This window comes from Camelina sativa, chromosome 14 (assembly GCF_000633955.1).
Source record: "Camelina sativa cultivar DH55 chromosome 14, Cs, whole genome shotgun sequence".
Classification (NCBI taxonomy): Eukaryota; Viridiplantae; Streptophyta; class Magnoliopsida; order Brassicales; family Brassicaceae; genus Camelina; species Camelina sativa.
The window spans coordinates 13,296,521-13,314,457 of NC_025698.1; the positions used below are offsets into that span (position 1 = coordinate 13,296,521).

A 17,937-nucleotide genomic window follows, 5' to 3' on the forward strand; every position below is an offset into this window, starting at 1 on the left:
GAGACCGGTTTTCAGACAGATCTTGGTTTACCCAACGTCAACGTCGAAGGAGACGGATTTGGTGAGGTGAAATATCACGGAGAGTTGGGTTGGGCTGATCATGAGAGTGGGTTTGATTCAGCTACGATGGAGTACAACGGAAATGTTGGAATGCTTTATCAGTATTGCGTTCATGATTATTAGAACATTGTTGTTGTGTTCTTTACATGCTTATTACTTCACTGTTGTTTAGGTTATGACTCAAATCCTTTTTTGTCTTTGTTTCTTCATCTAGTTCGTTGTATGATCAGTTTATCACTCAAGATAGAATGCTTTTAGCAAAGGACAACTTTATCTGAGTATGAGCAAAGTTAATTAATGATGTATAATACATGTCGATTATGAGCTAAGATAATTAAAAATTTTAGGAAATTAATAGTCGAGGGAATGAAGACAACACCAAAAAGACAAAAAAGATCTTCAACAAAATATAGTTCTTTTCTAATAAGTTACCTTCAGAATCCAAAAAGACAGCCTTTGTCCTCTTAACTTTTCCTCCTTTTCCTTTTCCCCGCCCTTTCAATCACCGGAAGCACATAATTATATTTTAAGTTCCCAAAATCCTTACACCCTTGTTTGTCGGTAAATTATCGCAAGTTCTAGACCTAGAGGTTCGATCAAAAGTCGAAGTGTTTATAGTACCATCAATTCTCAAAAGACATATATGTGTATACAACTTGAATTTGCATAATTGCATGTTTAGTTCTATATTGGATGTGATATTCTAAGGCTCCAAGGAAGGAGATCAATCAACAAAAACAACCATCCCATTTATGATTTTCTAGGGGTACTCTTCAAAAATCCAAGAGCTTCTAAATATTGTATTCTTTAGTTCATGATTTGATATGGAAAGATGTTGTGATTGTCTTTGATTTTAGATGGTCACATCAGTCGTCACAATTAAGTACATACAGGATGAAGAAAAAACGGATCAATAAAAAGAAATAAAGTGATTTTCTTTCAATATTTTTAATTTCATGTAGAAGTATTTAATATATATTAAAATTAATAAAGAACTGATTCGGTTAAAATAAAATAATTTTTTGTATAAGTTTAAATTTTTTATTAATTCACATATAATTTGAAAAGATAATATTCAATTGAATTTGAATATCTTTTTGAATTTTATTTTGCATTGCACATATAATAAGTTATTATATAAATATGATATCTCTAACTCTAAGCAGCATTTATAAAAGAGTATAATTGATGAATGATGATGGAAGTCATATTAATAGTGAATCATTTATCTACTTAAGGACCGAAGTAGTTGAAAGTTGGAACATTATGAAAAGTTAAAGGATACAGTTGGTCCTTGATGGAGTCCATCATCATTCCCGTGATGATCATGCAAGTAGAAAAAGATTTGTTCAGCCTTGAAGCTTCTTCAATATAGAAAATTGATAAAGAGGTTAAAATATTTTTATATATACATCTTTGATTGCTCTTCTTATCTTTCATATTCAAATTATGAACGATAAAGGAATCATGGAGACTAAAGCTTCCATAGGGGAGATGGGCCTTGGCGGGCTATCCCGGCAGACCAGCATCACTAAGACCAACTGCATTTGCTCACCGACCACTCACCCGGGGTCATTTAGGTGCAAGCTTCACCGGACTCCATCGCTGCAGCGTAACAAGAGCGTTGAGACGAACATACTTGAAAATCTTATGACCAAGCCAGATGATTCTAGCACCGGAAATGAAGCAGCAGCTAAGTAGTCACTATAGGAAGCTTAGGGTTTGTTTTTGTGTCTATGCTTTGGAGCATTATGCTAGTGACCAAACAAGGTAGTATAGTTCTATTCTCTTTTGTCTCTAGCTAGTCTTGTATTGAGGTGCAAGTTTTTTAATTTATATATGGATATTGAAGTCTATGTAAAACATTTATATTTACTTTTTCGATAAATTTATTGATCATTATATTTTCCCCACTTATCAATTTGGGTACAATATTTTAAATCTTAGGCTTTGTTGGAAAATGATTTTCTTTTTCTTCGTATTACACGTTGCCTCAAGATCTTGGCCTTTAAGATGTTTCAAAGGGCGTTATGATCAGATAACTTTTAGACAAGTAGAGACGGAATAGTGCTATAATGGCAAATCAATATTTTCGTCTTTCAAAAGATTACTTCAAAAACATCTGTAGAGACGATTGCAAGTCGTTCCCAAATTATTTGAAGTTTCTAGGCTCTCATCCACATGTTCTCTCTCACCTATGTTATGGGCTTGGCCGTGCCGGGCCAGATCAATCAGGTTGACACAACCTACATCACTTTTTGACCAAGCAACAAAGACAAATCTGAAATCTACAGGACGACCGACGAAGAGACCCACGTTTTTCCTACGCCTCTCCATCCAAGTTGCGCATTAGATACATTATTATTTGGCCATCGGCATCTAATTCGATCATAATAGTGTGACGAATAACCAACAGTAACTTACCATATACCATTTCGCCGTTTGTAATCGTTGGCATATACGACCTTAGAAAAATTATAAACCGTTGGCCCACTTCAAGGATACGAAATTGTTGAAGTTTTCGACCAATCAATTTTGCTATTGTTTAAAGCTAATCTCTCACGCGCTATGTTTCGTATTGGATCCTTACCTATGTCATTAGACCATATCTCTAGACATGTGCATTAGAATATATTAAAATCAGCCAAACCTCTAGGAGTATATTTCTATATTTGCTCGGACAAGACATAAAGAAAAATGGGAATCGGATTCACGCCCATCTATTATGTTGACTTCATAAACTCATTACATTTCTTATATAAACGGCCCTTACGATAGTTTTTAAAGATATCGCTACCAAAACAACAACACTCGAAACAAAAGACAGCTAAAGGGTTCTAGTTTTAAGGATGGTTCTTGGAAACTCCTCCAATCACAAATCTCATCACCATCATCGTAATCATAATCATCACCACCGGGACTCGATGAAGGAGTTCAGAGCTGTCTTTGCAGCAGAAGATCCGATTCAGGGCTTCGAGTATGCAGATGTGAGGAGGTCGAAGAGCGAGAAGATGGGCACGAGAGAGGTTGCAAAATCGGAGGATGTTGACAAAGAGGCAGAGGAGTTCATCAAGTTTGAGCATACGAAGTTCAGTAAGTGGATGACTAAGAGCGCCTAGTGTATGCGGACAAATAATAAGAAATGATAAAAGCTAGTGGCATACCATATTGGCATATTCTATATAGATTGTATTAAATGATATTGTGTTCTTCTTCTTCTTGTTTTTATTTTTGTTTTGTAACAAAATGGGTGCTCTTGTTACCCTTTGTCTACAAAGGTGCATGGAAATAAAGACTATGATTAGTACTGTACGTAATATTATGTACTTTTAGATCTTTAGTCCCACGCAATTTTTGTTTCCNTAGTTTTAAGGATGGTTCTTGGAAACTCCTCCAATCACAAATCTCATCACCATCATCGTAATCATAATCATCACCACCGGGACTCGATGAAGGAGTTCAGAGCTGTCTTTGCAGCAGAAGATCCGATTCAGGGCTTCGAGTATGCAGATGTGAGGAGGTCGAAGAGCGAGAAGATGGGCACGAGAGAGGTTGCAAAATCGGAGGATGTTGACAAAGAGGCAGAGGAGTTCATCAAGTTTGAGCATACGAAGTTCAGTAAGTGGATGACTAAGAGCGCCTAGTGTATGCGGACAAATAATAAGAAATGATAAAAGCTAGTGGCATACCATATTGGCATATTCTATATAGATTGTATTAAATGATATTGTGTTCTTCTTCTTCTTGTTTTTATTTTTGTTTTGTAACAAAATGGGTGCTCTTGTTACCCTTTGTCTACAAAGGTGCATGGAAATAAAGACTATGATTAGTACTGTACGTAATATTATGTACTTTTAGATCTTTAGTCCCACGCAATTTTTGTTTCCGATAACATACAAAATCTGGTTTGGATTCGAATATTAACTAACTACACAAACACAAACCATTACACTATACAAGTTATATACTCTTAGTTTCACATTTAAATGCAAGATTGTCACACTTATCATGAATACATGAAATTAAAGTGCAAGAAGATATAGAATATAATTCTTTCGAAAATGTTAAAATACAAGAGTTTAAGAGTTGATATATGCGTTCTGCATTCATATTAGACAAGAGAAGAAACCCCTTTTTAAAACCAAGAAAAAGGGGAAATCACACACATACAACAATTAAAGTCATTGTTTATTATGAAAAAACCCCTTTTCCAAACCAAGAAAAAAAAGGGGAAAAACATAGACACCAAAAAGGGTAAAACAGAGGATAGAGAATGTGGCATTTCCCTATAAAAGGTAAACAAAGCAGAAAAGAAAAGTGTAAATAAAGATTCGCACCACTAGAGAATAGACCTGCAAAGTGGACATGTGGTGTGGTTATTACCAAACCAGTTGTCTAGACAAGCTCTGTGGAAGAAATGCTTGCAAGAAACCAACTCACTCACTTCCTCTTCCTCTTTAAACCCACAAAGACACACACAACACTCCACACCTTTCTCTTCTTCTTCACCTCCTCTGTTCTCACACAGAGACTTGAACTTCGTTATCGAGACTCTTTTCCTCAAGAAATCCTCTTCAGCCACGTCGTCATCTAAGTCGATGGATGCTTCACTCTTGGATACCACAATTTGAAAAACAGACCTCACCATGTTCTTTAACAGAGTGACTGAAACAACCGTGTTCATCACCAGAAGTGGTAGTACTCCTTCTGGTGCTGTCGGAAACTGCGAAAGACCCATTTCTTTGTAATGTCTTCTTATTTAGCTTCTATAAACAAAAGATGTAACTGAGAGAGTCTTTTGAAAGTTTTGAGACTTGAAAAAAAAAACCTTAGAAGAAGAGAAATATAGAGGAAGTATAGCCGCCACTCATGTTCCGATGGGCGATTGGGGGGTTTTTTTTTGTTTTTTTAACCAGCGGTGGTCTACGCACGTGTCGACACAAGAGAGGTTGTCCTTAGAGACTCATCCCTCTCAATGTCTCAACTTGATTGTGGTGGACACAAGGTAGGTTCGTCCTTTTTATAACGAAAACAGAATTAAAAAGTGAAAAAACTCTGTTTTTGTTTTGTTTTTTTCTATGTTGTGTTTTGTTTTGTAGATCTTCTGACACGTATTGCAATCAGCCAACCAGGTGATGCGTTGTGGAGAGCTCCTTGTTCTCCCGAGGTGGACTCGTAATCGACACGTGGAGACTCATCTCTCACGATCGCTAACTTAAGAAAGAATGCCATGTAATAATGTACAGACGCATTGACAAATCATTTCAGAGTCCACACACCTGTTCTGTTTCAGCTCCTCACAATCTTTTTTTTCTGATTAAAAGCATGAATTATTATGGACACTCCTCTTTACTAATCAATGGAATCTGTTTAAAGAGATGAGGTTCATCTATAACCTGTAAAAATGTATATATGTTGAAACAGTCTATATAGTATATATAGCACCTCAGAAGTTTATCCTGGCTACAAGAACTACTAATATATGGTAAGGTCCTATCGAGAGGTGGTTGAATTGGATGGGCTTTCAACTTGTAACGATTTGAAATAATCCTTCTCTGCGTTTTCTACTCTTTTCTCGAACAATTTCCATTCCATTTGACATCTATCTCTCACCTGCAAAACACACAAATTTTAAGACAGATTGGTCTATTTGGTTGCCTGCTTGTCAAGGTATCTAAAAACCTAAGATAGCCCTAGTTTTTTTTGTTATAGAGAGAACCCATGAAACTCTCCCAAAAACAAGACCAAGCTTCTCTTTCAGACAAAGCCAAATACAAAACCAAGTTTTCTTACCCCTTGCCATGGCGCTTTCCCGTTCTCTGAGTTTCCCTGTATACATATTGGAAAGAAAAGGAGAAAGAATGAGATCTTCATTGTTTTTTTTTTCCCAGAGAGGAGAAGGTGAAGAAGTTAGTTAACCTCATTGCCAAGGGAAGGGATAAATTGATGAACGATCCACTGAGAGTCTACTATTCCTATCTTCTCATATGCAGGCTCCTTCATTTTCACATATAAAAAATGGAGGCCTCATCATTAATCGACCAAACACGCAAGTACGTTAATATAAACACTACGCAACATGGTAGTCTTCTGTGTACCTCAACACATCTTCTGAGTGCAAAGTCAAGACCCCAACCATGTACCAAATCATTCTGTTCTCAGTTCATAATAAGGTATAAGTAAAGAATTTGGGAAATGGGAAAGGTAACTTTGCAAATAGTGGAATAAGACAAGAGATGATAATGTAATTGTGACCTGGATCATATACCACACGCAGCGCCACGCATTTTTTGAGAAGACAGGAGCCATGATTTCCACAAATCTGTGATTTTATGAGAGACACAAAAATTAAGCTAAAAAAATATGTGGACATGTAAAACTTGAGTTCGATTAATAGATAGAGAGATTATTCTAAACATACCCAGCACACGGAGGGCGTGGAGGATGAGAGCACCAATCTAGTTTCTCATCTGTTTCCCTGATTAAGATTCAAGTCATATATATTGTAAGATAATAAAATATCATCTAGAGAGGAAGTTATGAGTCAGATATATACTTATGGACTTCACTATGTTCTCTTCTTTTGGTGATCTGCCAATTAAACCCTCTCTCTGGGTCCAAACCAGGCTGCGAAATCTCAAGGCCATGCTTCTTCACTATGCGTACGTATCTTCAACAACATAGATAGGTTAGAAATTTTTTACTGAGCTCATTAAAATGGAAGTGAGAAAGTAATTAAAATAAACTCACTCTTCTGCGTTGAAGTGATCGACTCCAAGATCTTCATCCCATATGAATATATAATCGTACTGTGCTACAATGTCCGGATGCAAGAATCTCTTTGCATACCACCTTACAATTCACAATATTAGAGTCAAGAACGTCATATAACCAGATAAAAATTAAAAGGGGCTTAAGCAAAGATATTGATATACCATTTTGTCTGCTTTTTGACACTTATGTGTATTGCATTCTTTGACCACTCAAACTCATCATTCCACTCACTTGTTCTCCCATCGTAATGAAACAGAACAATTGTAAAGTTGTCTGAAAACTAGTTTTTTGAGTAGACAATACATAATTAGTTTACTATCAAGTATTAAGCAAAAAGAGAAGACAAGAAAGGGCATCACACAAACCTTGTTAACATATGCATCTATATTGTGTCTCTGATTATAACCCACTGTAAATGTTGCTAGATATCTCGGTTGTTTCTTCAAATCCTGATGAAACAGAGGAAACAAACTTGAAGCTAGTGTCCCTGATGATCACACATGAAAGATGGTAGTAATATTCAAGAAAGAGAACAAACCTCATCAGGGTTTCCCCACAATCTGCGCAAGTAGAAGTCTGATTCGGATGCGATAATACCGGGTGGTAATCTCTCAGCGCCTCGAGGATTTGAAGGCTCCCATATCTGAACCAAAACATTATCTTATTAAGCTTTGGTATTGTTCTTAAAACATCAAAAAGATGTGTGTAAATTCCAACATATATAACATGCCTTTGTTGTGATATCAATGGCTTTGGGAGGAGTTGCAGTTTCTGAATTCCTATGTGAGATAGCAATGGAACGAAGAAGATTTCTCGGGAGACTCGTCTACACAATTAAAAATGGCATGAGATGGAGGATAAAATCTAAGAAACAGAGAAGACTTTTGTTGGAAGATAAGAATAAAAGGAACCTGAGTGATCCATAATGATGGGAAAGATAGTCCAAGAAGAATGCCAAAAGCTATAGCAAACAAAGCAGTTGTAAGAAGCTTCATGCTCTCTTCTGATCTCCTACTACTACTAATAATAACAAAAATCACATTATCAACGATCTGACTGAGAGAGAACAATAAGAGAAAAGAGATATAAAATGGGCTTTTCTTACCTGCGTGACAAGATTCCCATAGTTATGTTTTTAATCAAAACTTGTCATCAACAGCATCTCGATCACTCCTGTTTCTTGATAAACCAAACTGAAATCAATCACTTGATACGATCAGAACAAAACACGAATGATCGAATCAGAAGACTTCATTTGCTTTATCACCTTAGATTAACAAAACAATGCTACATTCACGTGTCATCAGCAATGTTGATTAGCCATAAAAATTTTACACACGACAAAGCACGAAGGTGATGATAACAATAAAACATTAAAAATATAAAGAAAGACGTGACATTACATACAACGTAGAACACCACGAACAAATTTGAGACGAGTTTACGCGTCTTGATCAAATTAATGGTATTCTTTTTTTTCTGGAGATCCTTATTCCTCCGGCGATCTCCAGTCCTCAGAGCAGACGTGTGGAACTGAAAAGCTGTTTCGTAAAAAACCAAAAAAAAAATTTGATATTTTTGAGGAAATTTTAGATTTTTATGATATGACTAAATTAGAGGTGATTAGGCATACAGAAATTTGAAGCCAAAACGGGGAGTTTTATAACCTTCACATATATAGAACTTTTTTCAATTAATTTGGGTAACTTACTCATATGAACAAATATATTAGTCATGAACTCATGATGACTCCTCCTCACCCACCCAAAGAAGATGAATATCAACAAGTTATAACTCCTTTGATTGGTTACAATTTGAACGGTTCAAAAGTCAATGCTGTATAAATCAATATCACCCTTTTTTTGGAAACTATATATACCACTTTGAAACGAAATCACTATCTTTTGCATACATTTATTACAATATATTTTATTTTATTTTTACAAATGTAGTATATAGCAATTTATCTACCATTCTGCAATTTTAATGGCTTTCCTATTATACATGGTCATTTGGAAAAATAAAAAGTGTTGAAAAAAAAGTAAATATAAATTGAAATTTATTGATGAATAGTTTATTATTAATCTAATATTTATCAATTATTTATGGTACAAAATTCCTATAAGATCAATTCTTGATAAGTTATGATGAATAATAATTATTTATTATATCAAATGCTCTATTTTTTCTAATTGAATTTTATGTTCAGCAAAAGTAAATAAGATTAGTTATGAAGTCAACAAATAGCTAAGAAATTGAGTTACATAAGTTGAGTTTTATCAATTTATCTTATAACTTTTGATCCATGAGATTCATCATCTGAGCCATTTGCACTCTATGATTATGAGCAAAAAAGGATGGTAAGAATCACATTTTGTTGATGATCACTGTAGTGTTGGGTGTGGGAAACACCGTACTCTTCAATTTTTTTTTAGTCAAAACATTACAACATGAAAACATGTTAAAAGCTTTGAAAAACTTTTTTTTTTTCAGATGAGTATATATACATAAAAATCAAAAACAAATACAGAGCGTATGTTATTTTTTGTATACAGTACCGGTTTTATCATAGTAGAGGTTCAGCGAGTTCCATCTCGTTCGCACTCTCTTGTCCCGACTCAATTCTTCGACCTCCCACAAAATCAATCCCGAGAAGTTGCCAAGGCCAACACGCATATCTAGCTCTGTTTGAGTTATTCATGTCTCTATGGGTTTCTAATTCTTCAACTTTACGGTTTAGCTCTTGGATTCTTTCCCTCAACTTAGTCGCCCTATTGTCTGCGAGTCTCAGAGATCTCTCTGCAGCATCCCTTGCACCCATGGCTGCAGCAGCTGTCTCTTCCTTAAACTTTAGTTTCTTCTCTGATTCTACAATCGCTTGCTTTGCCTCTTCAAGTTCTTCTTTTAACACAGACAGCTAAAAAAGAAAACAATAAGAGTTAAGACTATCATGCCTTAGTTCCCAGGAATTGCATACCTATAAATTGAACAGAGTGCATTAATAGGATCCAAAACCGGAGAAACTTCTTTACTCACTCCACGAAGAACTATACATCATAAAGAGACTTAATCAAAAGGGAGAATCTCTACTCCCAGCCCAATTTCTAAGGCCGAGGACAAATCCTGGATACCCTAACTATCTCCTAAACTTCCTTTATAACCGGTTAGCTTTCTAGCTAACTGACTTAACTATTAGTACTAGTACTGAGCTTGCCAACATAGCTATAATCCACTACAAACCACCTAGGGTAATTACAATGCTCCTGCACTAGACTAACCCCAAGGACTTATCAGTTATCACGTACCTGTGATGTGAAGTCTTGTTCAACAGCTCCTCCAGCAGCAGCCTCCTGCTCGGCTGCTACTTTCCATCTTGTTATTTCTTCTTCAGCAGCAGCAATGTCGGTCATAAGCCCTTCAACCTATCATCCCAAGGAACCAAAAGTTAAAAAAAAATCTTGAGACAGTGTTATATAGTTTGTCATAAAAAGCCAAATGATGCATAACTATCAGCTTTCACAGCAATATAGCGAGCTAAACTTCACTCACGTTTTCATTCGCTATTCTCTCTTTTTCTTTACGTTCTTCTATTTGGCGCATTCTCTGGTTGAGCTCCTTCGTTTGAGTGTCCAACTGTTTCCTAAGAGCGCTAGTTTCTTCCCTGGTTGATGCATGCAAATACAAGTGGTCCGCGTAAGATACACCAACAAAAGCAAGCAAAAGAATCACTGTGGACAGCAAGACAAACTGGAAAACTAGGAGTATTACATATAAAAATGCATTACACAAGAATCCACTTAGAGATGTATTTAAAACAGTCACTTCCATGAAATTTCATCAAGTACGATGGTGCAATTACAAGTGGTTCAAGTTCCTAATAGAAACTTCATCAAAGTTATCTTTGCCTCATCGTTCCTTGGCCACCTGATTCTATGAGGTAAAACTAAGCATCTACTTTCCTTGCGACTAAGTAAATTTCTCGATTAAAGTTATTAGATATAAAAGAGGTGTTATGCTTGAGAGAGCTTGCCTTGATTCCTCCAACAAGTGCTGCAGTTCAACGATCTCAAGCTGAGATGCCTTGACAATATTTTCCAATGTGCTGGCCTGCATTCCAATACAGAGACATCATAAGGTACTCGCACAAACGAAGTTCATCAAAAATAATCGGCATAAAGGAATACACACCAGTGAATATATTTCATTCTCCTCTGTACTATGAGCATCAGTACTACCACTATGGGAGTCCTGAACCTTGCCATCCTTTAAGAATTTACTGAATTTGGAATCAGTACCAACATCTCTCAAACCATTCTCTGCAGCCTGGAACAATTCTCTTTTTTGGGATGACTGCTCCGTGATCATCCTTTTGGACAAAGCGCTCCTCAGTAAAGTTCCAATATGTTCCTTCTCCTTAACTAATAGACCCACGGTTTCATTCAAATTCTTCAGTTCATGGCTATTCTCATCCACCAAACTCTGTGCTTTCCCAGAAACCACTTTGGTCAGTTCGAAGATGGATTCCATACCTGCTAAAGAAGCTCGAATGTTCTCCTCCATCTCTGTCTCTTGAGGCATAAAGAAAGACTCAGACAAATCTGACTGCTCTGAACTATTACCATCAACTATCCTTACAACCTCGTAAAGCTGGTCATGGATCCTTGACACAAGATTCAGCTGATCCATTAACAAAGGACGCTGAGCTACCATCTTCACTTCCATAGTCTTCAACTTTCCATCATACTCATCAACCAACTGTTTCAACTCCAGAACTTCACCTTCTAGCACACTCACCTTCTCTAAATTACCTTTCTCAAGTTCAGCAATCCTCTTATCTTTCTCACTCACACCCCTCTCTAAATCATCAACAGTAGAAGCCTTCTCCGCAACCTCCAATCGCAAATTACTGATGGCAGACTCCAACTGAGAAACCTCAATGGCTATCTCATAATTCCGCTGGTCCATCTGCTCCCTAGCTTCATTTCTCGACTTTGCAGTAGTATCAATCTGCCTAACGAGCTCCTCCACGATTTCATTAGTACGCTTAATAACTCCATAAGCCACAGAAGCTAGACCAGTGTATTTCTGAGACTTGGGAAGACCCCCATTTGAAAAATTCTTAAAGCTGCTTACTTTACCAGAAATCTTCTCAATCCCAGAAACCAACATATGCGACGAATTCTCAATCTCTGCTTTCAAACCATCTCTAGATCTCACAGCCTCGTCAAGCTGCTTAATCAATTCATCTTTACCTTTACTCACATTCTCAAGCTCCTTCGTTAAACTCTCCTTCTCCTTCAAAGCTTCATCTCGCTCTCGCTTAGACTCGTCGCGCTTCTTGATAGCCTCGTGTGCAAGAGCCTTTAATCGATTGAACGACACCTGAAGCTCAGATTTCGAACTCTCAGCAGCTTCTCGAGCTTTCTTCTCACGATCGAGTTCCGCGATTAGCTCATTTATCCTCTCTTCCGACGCTTCTTCCCGCGGCGGATCTTTCAAAACAACAGGCGCTGGTTCATCGGACTCAACGTCGCTGAGGACAGCATCGGTGTCCTCATCGTTTCCGTTAGCCATCTCACCACCGTACGATCAGTGAAGAAAATTTCGCCTTCTCTCCGATCTAAGATCGTATCAGTGACGTGCAAGGAATTGGAACGCAAAAATTGCTTCGTCAAGGAGGTAAAATTGGAAAAAAAANAAAAAAAAAAAAAAAAAAAAAAAGGAAGATCGAAACTGCCGTCTATGATCAGAGGATGGAGAATTCCGAAAAGGGTATATCGGGGTAGGTGGAAACAAAGAGCCGATCTTATACGGCGGAGGAACTTCAAATTCGACGGCGGAGAAGACAGAAGAAAAAGCAATCTCGGCGGTGGGTTTGGTTAGTTTACTTACTCTGTCTTCTTCCATTTTATATTTTTTTTAATTAATTAATAGACTTGGTAGGCTCGTTTTTGTATTATTTGTAAGGCCCAACTATGTTAAAACTTAAGCCCGTGTACTTTTGGCCCAACTATGTTTAAACTTGAAGCCCGTTTACTTTTAAGCTAGAGGTAGTTGGTTAGGTAGATGACATCAAATCAAAATAAATCTTACTTACCTACATAAGTTTAAGGTTTTTAGTTAAAGATTTTGCTTAAGGAAGTGATAAATCCACTCCCCGATAATATAGCTAACTGAAGTTGTGTATACAAATAAACTCTGCATTCTAAAAATTGAATTTCACAAAGCATCATTCATTCAGCAGATTCAGCGTACGCAAAAGACAGAATCGATTCATAGTAAAAGGTAACATAATTGCACATTCAAATTTACTGCTCATTCTTCTCTCCAAGTTTTTTTTTTTTTTTTCCTACGATCAATTGAATTAAAAAGTTGGATCTTTCCACTACCTGCCGACGCTTCAGTTTCCAAAAAAACCGATTCTTTGATGATTTTAGTATGTTAATGTAGTAAAAAAAAAACAAGAACTTTATGCTGATTCAAACAATGTCAAAAAAAAAAGAAGATATTAGATAATACTTCATCAGATCGATAAGTCTCCAGCAAAATTGATTTTTTTTTTTGTTTTTGGTGCAGGCAGTTTGAATTAATTTGTGATGGGAAGTAGCAGTTCGAAACGCTCGAGCAACAGAAGCAGTCGTAGATATTCTCAAAGTGCTTCTTCATCTTCTTACGGACACAATCCAAACTACACTCCACAGGCTCCTGCTTCATCTTCCAGTTCCAGGTCTGTGAAGAACCAAGGCAATAAGAAGTATTCTCAGATCGGTGATTACTACCGTTCCATTAATGAGGTCCATTTTCCCTTTTTTGGCCATGTTTATGAGATTCTTGAACGTTTGTTTGTTTGTTGGTTCTGTTTCTTGAATGTTTGTTGGTTTATATTATAGGTTACGGCTGCTCTTTCCCATGCTGGTTTGGAGTCATCGAATCTGATTGTTGGTATAGATGTCACTAAGAGCAATGAGTGGACAGGTGTGAAAAGTTAGATTCTTTTTTTGTTCTTCACATGATGTATGTTTAAGCAATTGAAGGTTTTAAAGTAATGTTTTGGTGGGTTTGAATTTGAATTCAAGGAGCGAGATCATTCAACAGGCAAAGCTTGCATTACATTGGAACAACTCCAAACCCGTACCAGCAAGCTATTTCCATCATTGGAAAGACTTTATCTGGTTTTGATGAGGATAATTTGATCCCTTGTTATGGATTTGGAGATGGTAATGATATGAAACAAAACAAAACAAAAATATACTTTGTTATTATTAGCACTGTATGTTTTAAGAGAAATGTTCATTTAAATGTTTGATTCTTGCAGCTACAACACATGATCAGCATGTCTTCAGTTTCTATCCGAATGATACATTCTGTAATGGGTTTGAAGAAGTCCTTTCACGTTACAGAGAGATTGTTCCTCATCTGTGTCTTGCAGGTTTGACATTAAGAAACTCCTTTTTCTGCTTGTGTATGTGTGTGTGTTTTTTGTTCTGTTACATTACCTTTGGTCGCTCCTGTCACAGGGCCAACTTCTTTTGCACCCATTATCGAAAGGGCCATGACTATTGTGGAAGAAAGCGGAGGGCAGTACCATGTTCTTGTCATAATTGCTGATGGACAGGTAAATAAAAAAATTCTTGTTTTGCTACATTCATTATCCTACCTACATTAACCTCATGATTGACTAGGTTCTGATGTTTATATATGTCAGGTGACAAGAAGTGTTGATACAAATCAAGGCGGCCTCAGCTCACAAGAACAAAAGACCATTGATGCGATCGTTAGAGCTAGGTACATATCTCTCTTTATGTCTATTCAAAATCAGATATATAATAATAACCTCTGTGCTCTATTATAACTTGCGGTGCAAATCGCAGTGCATATCCTTTATCGATAGTTCTGGTCGGTGTTGGAGATGGTCCTTGGGATACAATGAGACAGTTTGATGACAACATTCCCGCTCGTGCCTTTGACAATTTTCAATTTGTAAATTTCACTGAGATTATGGCTAAAAACCTTGATCCTGGAAGAAAAGAAGCAGAATTTGCACTTTCCGCCTTGATGGAGATCCCGTCTCAGTATAAGGCCACCCTCGAGCTCGGCCTACTCGGGTTAATATCTTGACTTTTTTTATTGAGAGTATTACTGTAACCTCTGCAACTACAAAACTCTTTCTTATATGACCCTTGTTTCCATATTTGCAGACGAAGAACTGGAAAGTCTCCAAACAAGATTGCTCTTCCACCACCAATCAGTGCTACTAACCCATTTCTGAACACCACCCCGAAAACTTCCTGGTCAAGCACTGTTGCAGCCACTGCACCGCCTACTTCAGCTGCTAGTAGTAACGAGAGAGAGGTTTGTATACATGTCTTTTAATCATAAAGAAACTGTGCCATAATTTATATATCATTTAACCAAAAATTTTAAAATGAATTTCAGAGTTGCCCGATCTGTCTGGTTAATGCAAAGAACACGGCATTCAACTGTGGCCATCAGACTTGCCATGGATGTGGACAAGACATTGATAAGTGTCCCATTTGCCGCACCACTATTGCAGTTCGCATCAAGCTCTATTAATAATGGTACTTTTTCATCAGATCATCGACCACAAGGTGAACGAAACCCGTTATTTTTTTCTGAGGGCTTCGCCATTGTTTCCATCTTTAGGGGAATACAAGAGTTTTGTGGTTCTCCATCTATTCTTTCTGTACATAACTTTTTTTTTTTCGCATTCTTACTGCACTTGGATTAAACACTTTCAGTTTAGCTTTAGAGCTTTTTTAATAAACAATAGATTGTTTTGTTTCCATGATAGCGTGAAAACATAAGTGTTTTTAGTTAAACATATCCCACCACAACAGATTAAAATACTTAATATTGAATACACTGTTACAACATCAATTATTTTACTAAGGGCTTAATTGGAATCACATATACTAGAGCATTAGTATTATACAACATAAGCATTAAGGTGCATATGCTCTGAGTAATATAACACATTTAGTTGATTGGTATAAGGTGCATATGCTCTAAATAATATAACACATTTAGTTGATTCGTATAGCAGTAGAGTATTAGATATTATATTTATATTAATATATGACATTAATTAAAAAATATAATTTAAATGTGTTTCATTATTAAAATTAATTATCACTCATTGCTATATAATTTTTTAAAAATATATTTTACATTTAATAAATTGTTATATATATAAATGTATAATTTAATAATTTTTAATTATATATTTCTAATGTAACACATTAATTACAAAATAAATTAATTATTTAAAATGATTTTAATATATATTAATATTTTAGAGTTATATGCTTGGGAAATGCTTCAAATCAGAGCATACAGGAAGAGAGCATATGAGAGCATATGCAGTTTCTAAATGCTCCCTTATATGCGCTCCTAATAAATATTGATTGGATGATAAAATAAAAAAAGCTTCTTCCTATGCTCTTCCAATCAAGGCTTTAAGTACTACTTTGTTATCCATAATAACCAAACGGATAATTTTCTAACCGAACTTACCTTACGAGTTGCGGGGATGGAGCACGACACGCATACCGTTCTTCATGTACAATGTAGTCGTGAGCTTGGGAACAATCTCCTGAACTTGAATCAATTTGATTGAATACCTCATCAAGACTTGTGCAGCCACCATTTTCATCTGTGTATACGCAAACTTCTTCCCAACACATAGCCTCGGACCTGTGTTGAACACAACGTACTTGAACTGATCTCCGTTCACTATTCTTCCATCTTTGATCCATCTCTCTGGTTTGAACTCTTCCCAGTCTTTCCCCCAAATCGATTCTATTCTCCCCATCGAGTAGACCGAGTAGTGAATCCTAGCGCCTTTCTTCACCACTGTCCCATCAGGTAACACATCGTCTTCTAAAGCTTGTTTCATCTCCATTGGAACCGAAGGGTAAAGCCTCAGTGACTCTGTTAGAGCAGCTTGGAGATACACCATTCCCCTAAGCTCTTCAGCCTCGAACTGGTCTTTTGTTTCTTGTGTTGTACGTTTCCCTCGGATCTCTCTGATTTCCCTTAGGATGTTCATCTCGACTTGAGGATGTTTCTGAACTAGCCAGAAGAACCACACGAGGGCCACTGATGTAGTGTCCCGACCCGCAATGATGAAACTTGTGCAGAACTCTCTGAAGTACTTGTCTGAAAAGTAGTTTCCTCTTGTGATACCTTCTTCTTTCTCGTACTCTCTCTGCATAAGGCGTGACAAGAGATCAGAGGATTCGTTTAAGTTCCCCGTTTTCCTCAGCTTGTTCCTCCTCTCTCTCACTGTCTTATTCGCAAATGCATGAACGATTCTAACCGCTTTTTTCAGCTTTCTCTCATACCCAATATCTAGAAACCTCATTGGCTTCCACACAAAAGGAGGTATCAGAAACCTTGCAAGTGTATACTCCGTGGCTTCCTCAAAAGCCTTAGCGAAAGGAATCTCAGGTAAATTGATCTCTAAAGATCCCGGATAAACCCCAAATGCAGAGATACAGATGTTGTCGAAGGTGAAACGCAGGAGCACATCTTGTAGATCAAAGACTCTCTTAGAAGTAGACAACTTCTCCATCAGCGGCACGAGCTTCTGGTCCACCAGATCTCTCATGGTAGCAAACGTGTGCTCCAAGAAACGAGAAGAGTGCATCTCGGTTTTAGCCACACGTCTCTCTTCCATCCAAAGCTCACCATCAGCATTAAAGATCCCGTCTTCAAGAAGCTCACGAAACCTCTCTCTATAAAACGCACCTTTTGGATAGTTCTTGAAATTGGTTTTGAGAATGTGCTCGATGTTTGCAGGATTCGCGGTCATGATTCCGTAAGACCCACCGAACCAAATTCCTCTGTAATGAAACGTCCCACCAGCTCTGACTACGCCTCTGGTGCACCAACCAAACAGATCGTATTTGTTTAAGGCTAACGGCGGTATGATTCCCAACACTGGCCACATCACTGGCCCACCTTTGCTCACTAACTTTTCACGCAAGTAACTAAGAAGAAAAAGCCCTACTAGGGCTAAAGCCACGTCCGATAACCTCAAGTGGGTGTATACCCATTCCACCGCAGAAACCAGCATTTTCA

The 17,937-nt window shown here is 37.1% G+C and overlaps 9 protein-coding genes across 18 annotated transcripts in view; 5 read left to right on the plus strand and 4 right to left on the minus strand.

Moving 5' to 3' along the window:
* The window catches only part of LOC104743547 (ethylene-responsive transcription factor ESR2-like), a 1,630-nt gene extending 1,447 nt beyond the window's left edge, over positions 1–183 (plus strand). Inside the window, exon 2 of the mRNA XM_010464612.2 lies at positions 16–183. Within this exon, the coding sequence (XP_010462914.1) occupies positions 16–183 (168 nt within the window). The remainder of the gene's footprint in view (positions 1–15) is intronic.
* On the plus strand, positions 1,390–1,977 carry LOC104741305. The gene has a single exon (XM_010462125.2). It carries the CDS (start codon positions 1,510–1,512, stop codon positions 1,759–1,761), a length of 252 nt encoding a protein of 83 aa, XP_010460427.1. The 5' UTR covers positions 1,390–1,509; the 3' UTR covers positions 1,762–1,977.
* On the plus strand, positions 2,838–3,372 carry LOC109128761. The gene has a single exon (XM_019235701.1). The coding sequence runs from the start codon at positions 2,910–2,912 to the stop codon at positions 3,177–3,179; it is 270 nt and encodes an 89-aa protein (XP_019091246.1). The 5' UTR covers positions 2,838–2,909; the 3' UTR covers positions 3,180–3,372.
* Positions 3,435–3,921, plus strand: LOC109128762. The gene has a single exon (XM_019235702.1). It carries the CDS (start codon positions 3,435–3,437, stop codon positions 3,702–3,704), a length of 270 nt encoding a protein of 89 aa, XP_019091247.1. The 3' UTR covers positions 3,705–3,921.
* Positions 4,145–5,214, minus strand: LOC104741306 (probable E3 ubiquitin-protein ligase XERICO). The gene has a single exon (XM_010462126.2). It carries the CDS (start codon positions 4,796–4,798, stop codon positions 4,400–4,402), a length of 399 nt encoding a protein of 132 aa, XP_010460428.1. The 5' UTR covers positions 4,799–5,214; the 3' UTR covers positions 4,145–4,399.
* Positions 5,445–8,476, minus strand: LOC104741307. Of its 9 annotated transcripts, none has more exons than XM_010462136.2 (15): positions 8,242–8,476; positions 7,940–8,007; positions 7,746–7,851; positions 7,565–7,660; positions 7,373–7,477; positions 7,200–7,283; positions 6,996–7,114; positions 6,811–6,912; positions 6,617–6,730; positions 6,482–6,538; positions 6,316–6,382; positions 6,159–6,212; positions 5,980–6,057; positions 5,854–5,889; positions 5,445–5,673 (listed from the first exon to the last, which is right to left on the minus strand). In XM_010462136.2, exons 2-15 carry the CDS (start codon positions 7,957–7,959, stop codon positions 5,554–5,556), a joined length of 1,158 nt encoding a protein of 385 aa, XP_010460438.1. In that variant the 5' UTR covers positions 7,960–8,007; positions 8,242–8,476; the 3' UTR covers positions 5,445–5,553. The 9 variants fall into 9 exon arrangements, with proteins under 9 accessions (XP_010460438.1, XP_010460434.1, XP_010460437.1 ...); XM_010462132.2 differs by having other exon boundaries at positions 7,746–7,854; XM_010462135.2 differs by having other exon boundaries at positions 7,940–8,013.
* On the minus strand, positions 9,230–12,726 carry LOC104741309 (paramyosin-like). Its single transcript, XM_010462137.2, has 5 exons — positions 11,023–12,726; positions 10,865–10,941; positions 10,384–10,495; positions 10,140–10,256; positions 9,230–9,751 (listed from the first exon to the last, which is right to left on the minus strand). Exons 1-5 carry the CDS (start codon positions 12,406–12,408, stop codon positions 9,401–9,403), a joined length of 2,043 nt encoding a protein of 680 aa, XP_010460439.1. The 5' UTR covers positions 12,409–12,726; the 3' UTR covers positions 9,230–9,400.
* LOC104741310 (E3 ubiquitin-protein ligase RGLG2-like) lies at positions 12,975–15,638 on the plus strand. Of its 2 annotated transcripts, XM_010462140.2 has the most exons (10): positions 12,975–13,119; positions 13,411–13,628; positions 13,725–13,809; positions 13,911–14,051; positions 14,150–14,263; positions 14,352–14,449; positions 14,540–14,619; positions 14,706–14,939; positions 15,033–15,186; positions 15,271–15,638. In XM_010462140.2, exons 2-10 carry the CDS (start codon positions 13,431–13,433, stop codon positions 15,406–15,408), a joined length of 1,242 nt encoding a protein of 413 aa, XP_010460442.1. In that variant the 5' UTR covers positions 12,975–13,119; positions 13,411–13,430; the 3' UTR covers positions 15,409–15,638. The 2 variants fall into 2 exon arrangements, with proteins under 2 accessions (XP_010460442.1, XP_010460441.1); XM_010462139.2 differs by lacking the exon at positions 12,975–13,119 and having other exon boundaries at positions 13,247–13,628.
* LOC104741311 (cytochrome P450 86B1-like) lies at positions 16,136–17,932 on the minus strand. Its single transcript, XM_019235690.1, has one exon. The coding sequence runs from the start codon at positions 17,930–17,932 to the stop codon at positions 16,370–16,372; it is 1,563 nt and encodes a 520-aa protein (XP_019091235.1). The 3' UTR covers positions 16,136–16,369.

Bases quoted from the DNA above. Each gene is read 5' to 3' on its own strand.
- LOC104741305 (XM_010462125.2), top strand. From the start codon at position 1,510: ATGAACGATAAAGGAATCATGGAGACTAAAGCTTCCATAGGGGAGATG.
- LOC104741310 (XM_010462140.2), top strand. From the start codon at position 13,431: ATGGGAAGTAGCAGTTCGAAACGCTCGAGCAACAGAAGCAGTCGTAGA. The intron at 14,052-14,149 runs GTAATGATATGA...TGATTCTTGCAG, and splicing joins TTGTTATGGATTTGGAGATG to CTACAACACATGATCAGCAT. The intron at 14,450-14,539 runs GTAAATAAAAAA...TATATATGTCAG, and splicing joins TCATAATTGCTGATGGACAG to GTGACAAGAAGTGTTGATAC.
- LOC104741307 (XM_010462132.2), bottom strand. From the start codon at position 7,959: ATGGGAATCTTGTCACGCAG. The intron at 6,539-6,616 runs GTATATATCTGA...AATCTTAATCAG, and splicing joins GAACATAGTGAAGTCCATAA to GGAAACAGATGAGAAACTAG. The intron at 5,674-5,853 runs GTAAGAAAACTT...TGTGTTTTGCAG, and splicing joins GGAAAGCGCCATGGCAAGGG to GTGAGAGATAGATGTCAAAT.
- LOC109128761 (XM_019235701.1), top strand. From the start codon at position 2,910: ATGGTTCTTGGAAACTCCTCCAATCACAAATCTCATCACCATCATCGT.
- LOC104741309 (XM_010462137.2), bottom strand. From the start codon at position 12,408: ATGGCTAACGGAAACGATGAGGACACCGATGCTGTCCTCAGCGACGTT. The intron at 10,942-11,022 runs GTGTGTATTCCT...ATTGGAATGCAG, and splicing joins AGAATGAAATATATTCACTG to GCCAGCACATTGGAAAATAT. The intron at 10,257-10,383 runs GTGAGTGAAGTT...TTGGGATGATAG, and splicing joins AGAGAATAGCGAATGAAAAC to GTTGAAGGGCTTATGACCGA.
- LOC109128762 (XM_019235702.1), top strand. From the start codon at position 3,435: ATGGTTCTTGGAAACTCCTCCAATCACAAATCTCATCACCATCATCGT.
- LOC104741311 (XM_019235690.1), bottom strand. From the start codon at position 17,932: ATGCTGGTTTCTGCGGTGGAATGGGTATACACCCACTTGAGGTTATCG.
- LOC104741306 (XM_010462126.2), bottom strand. From the start codon at position 4,798: ATGGGTCTTTCGCAGTTTCCGACAGCACCAGAAGGAGTACTACCACTT.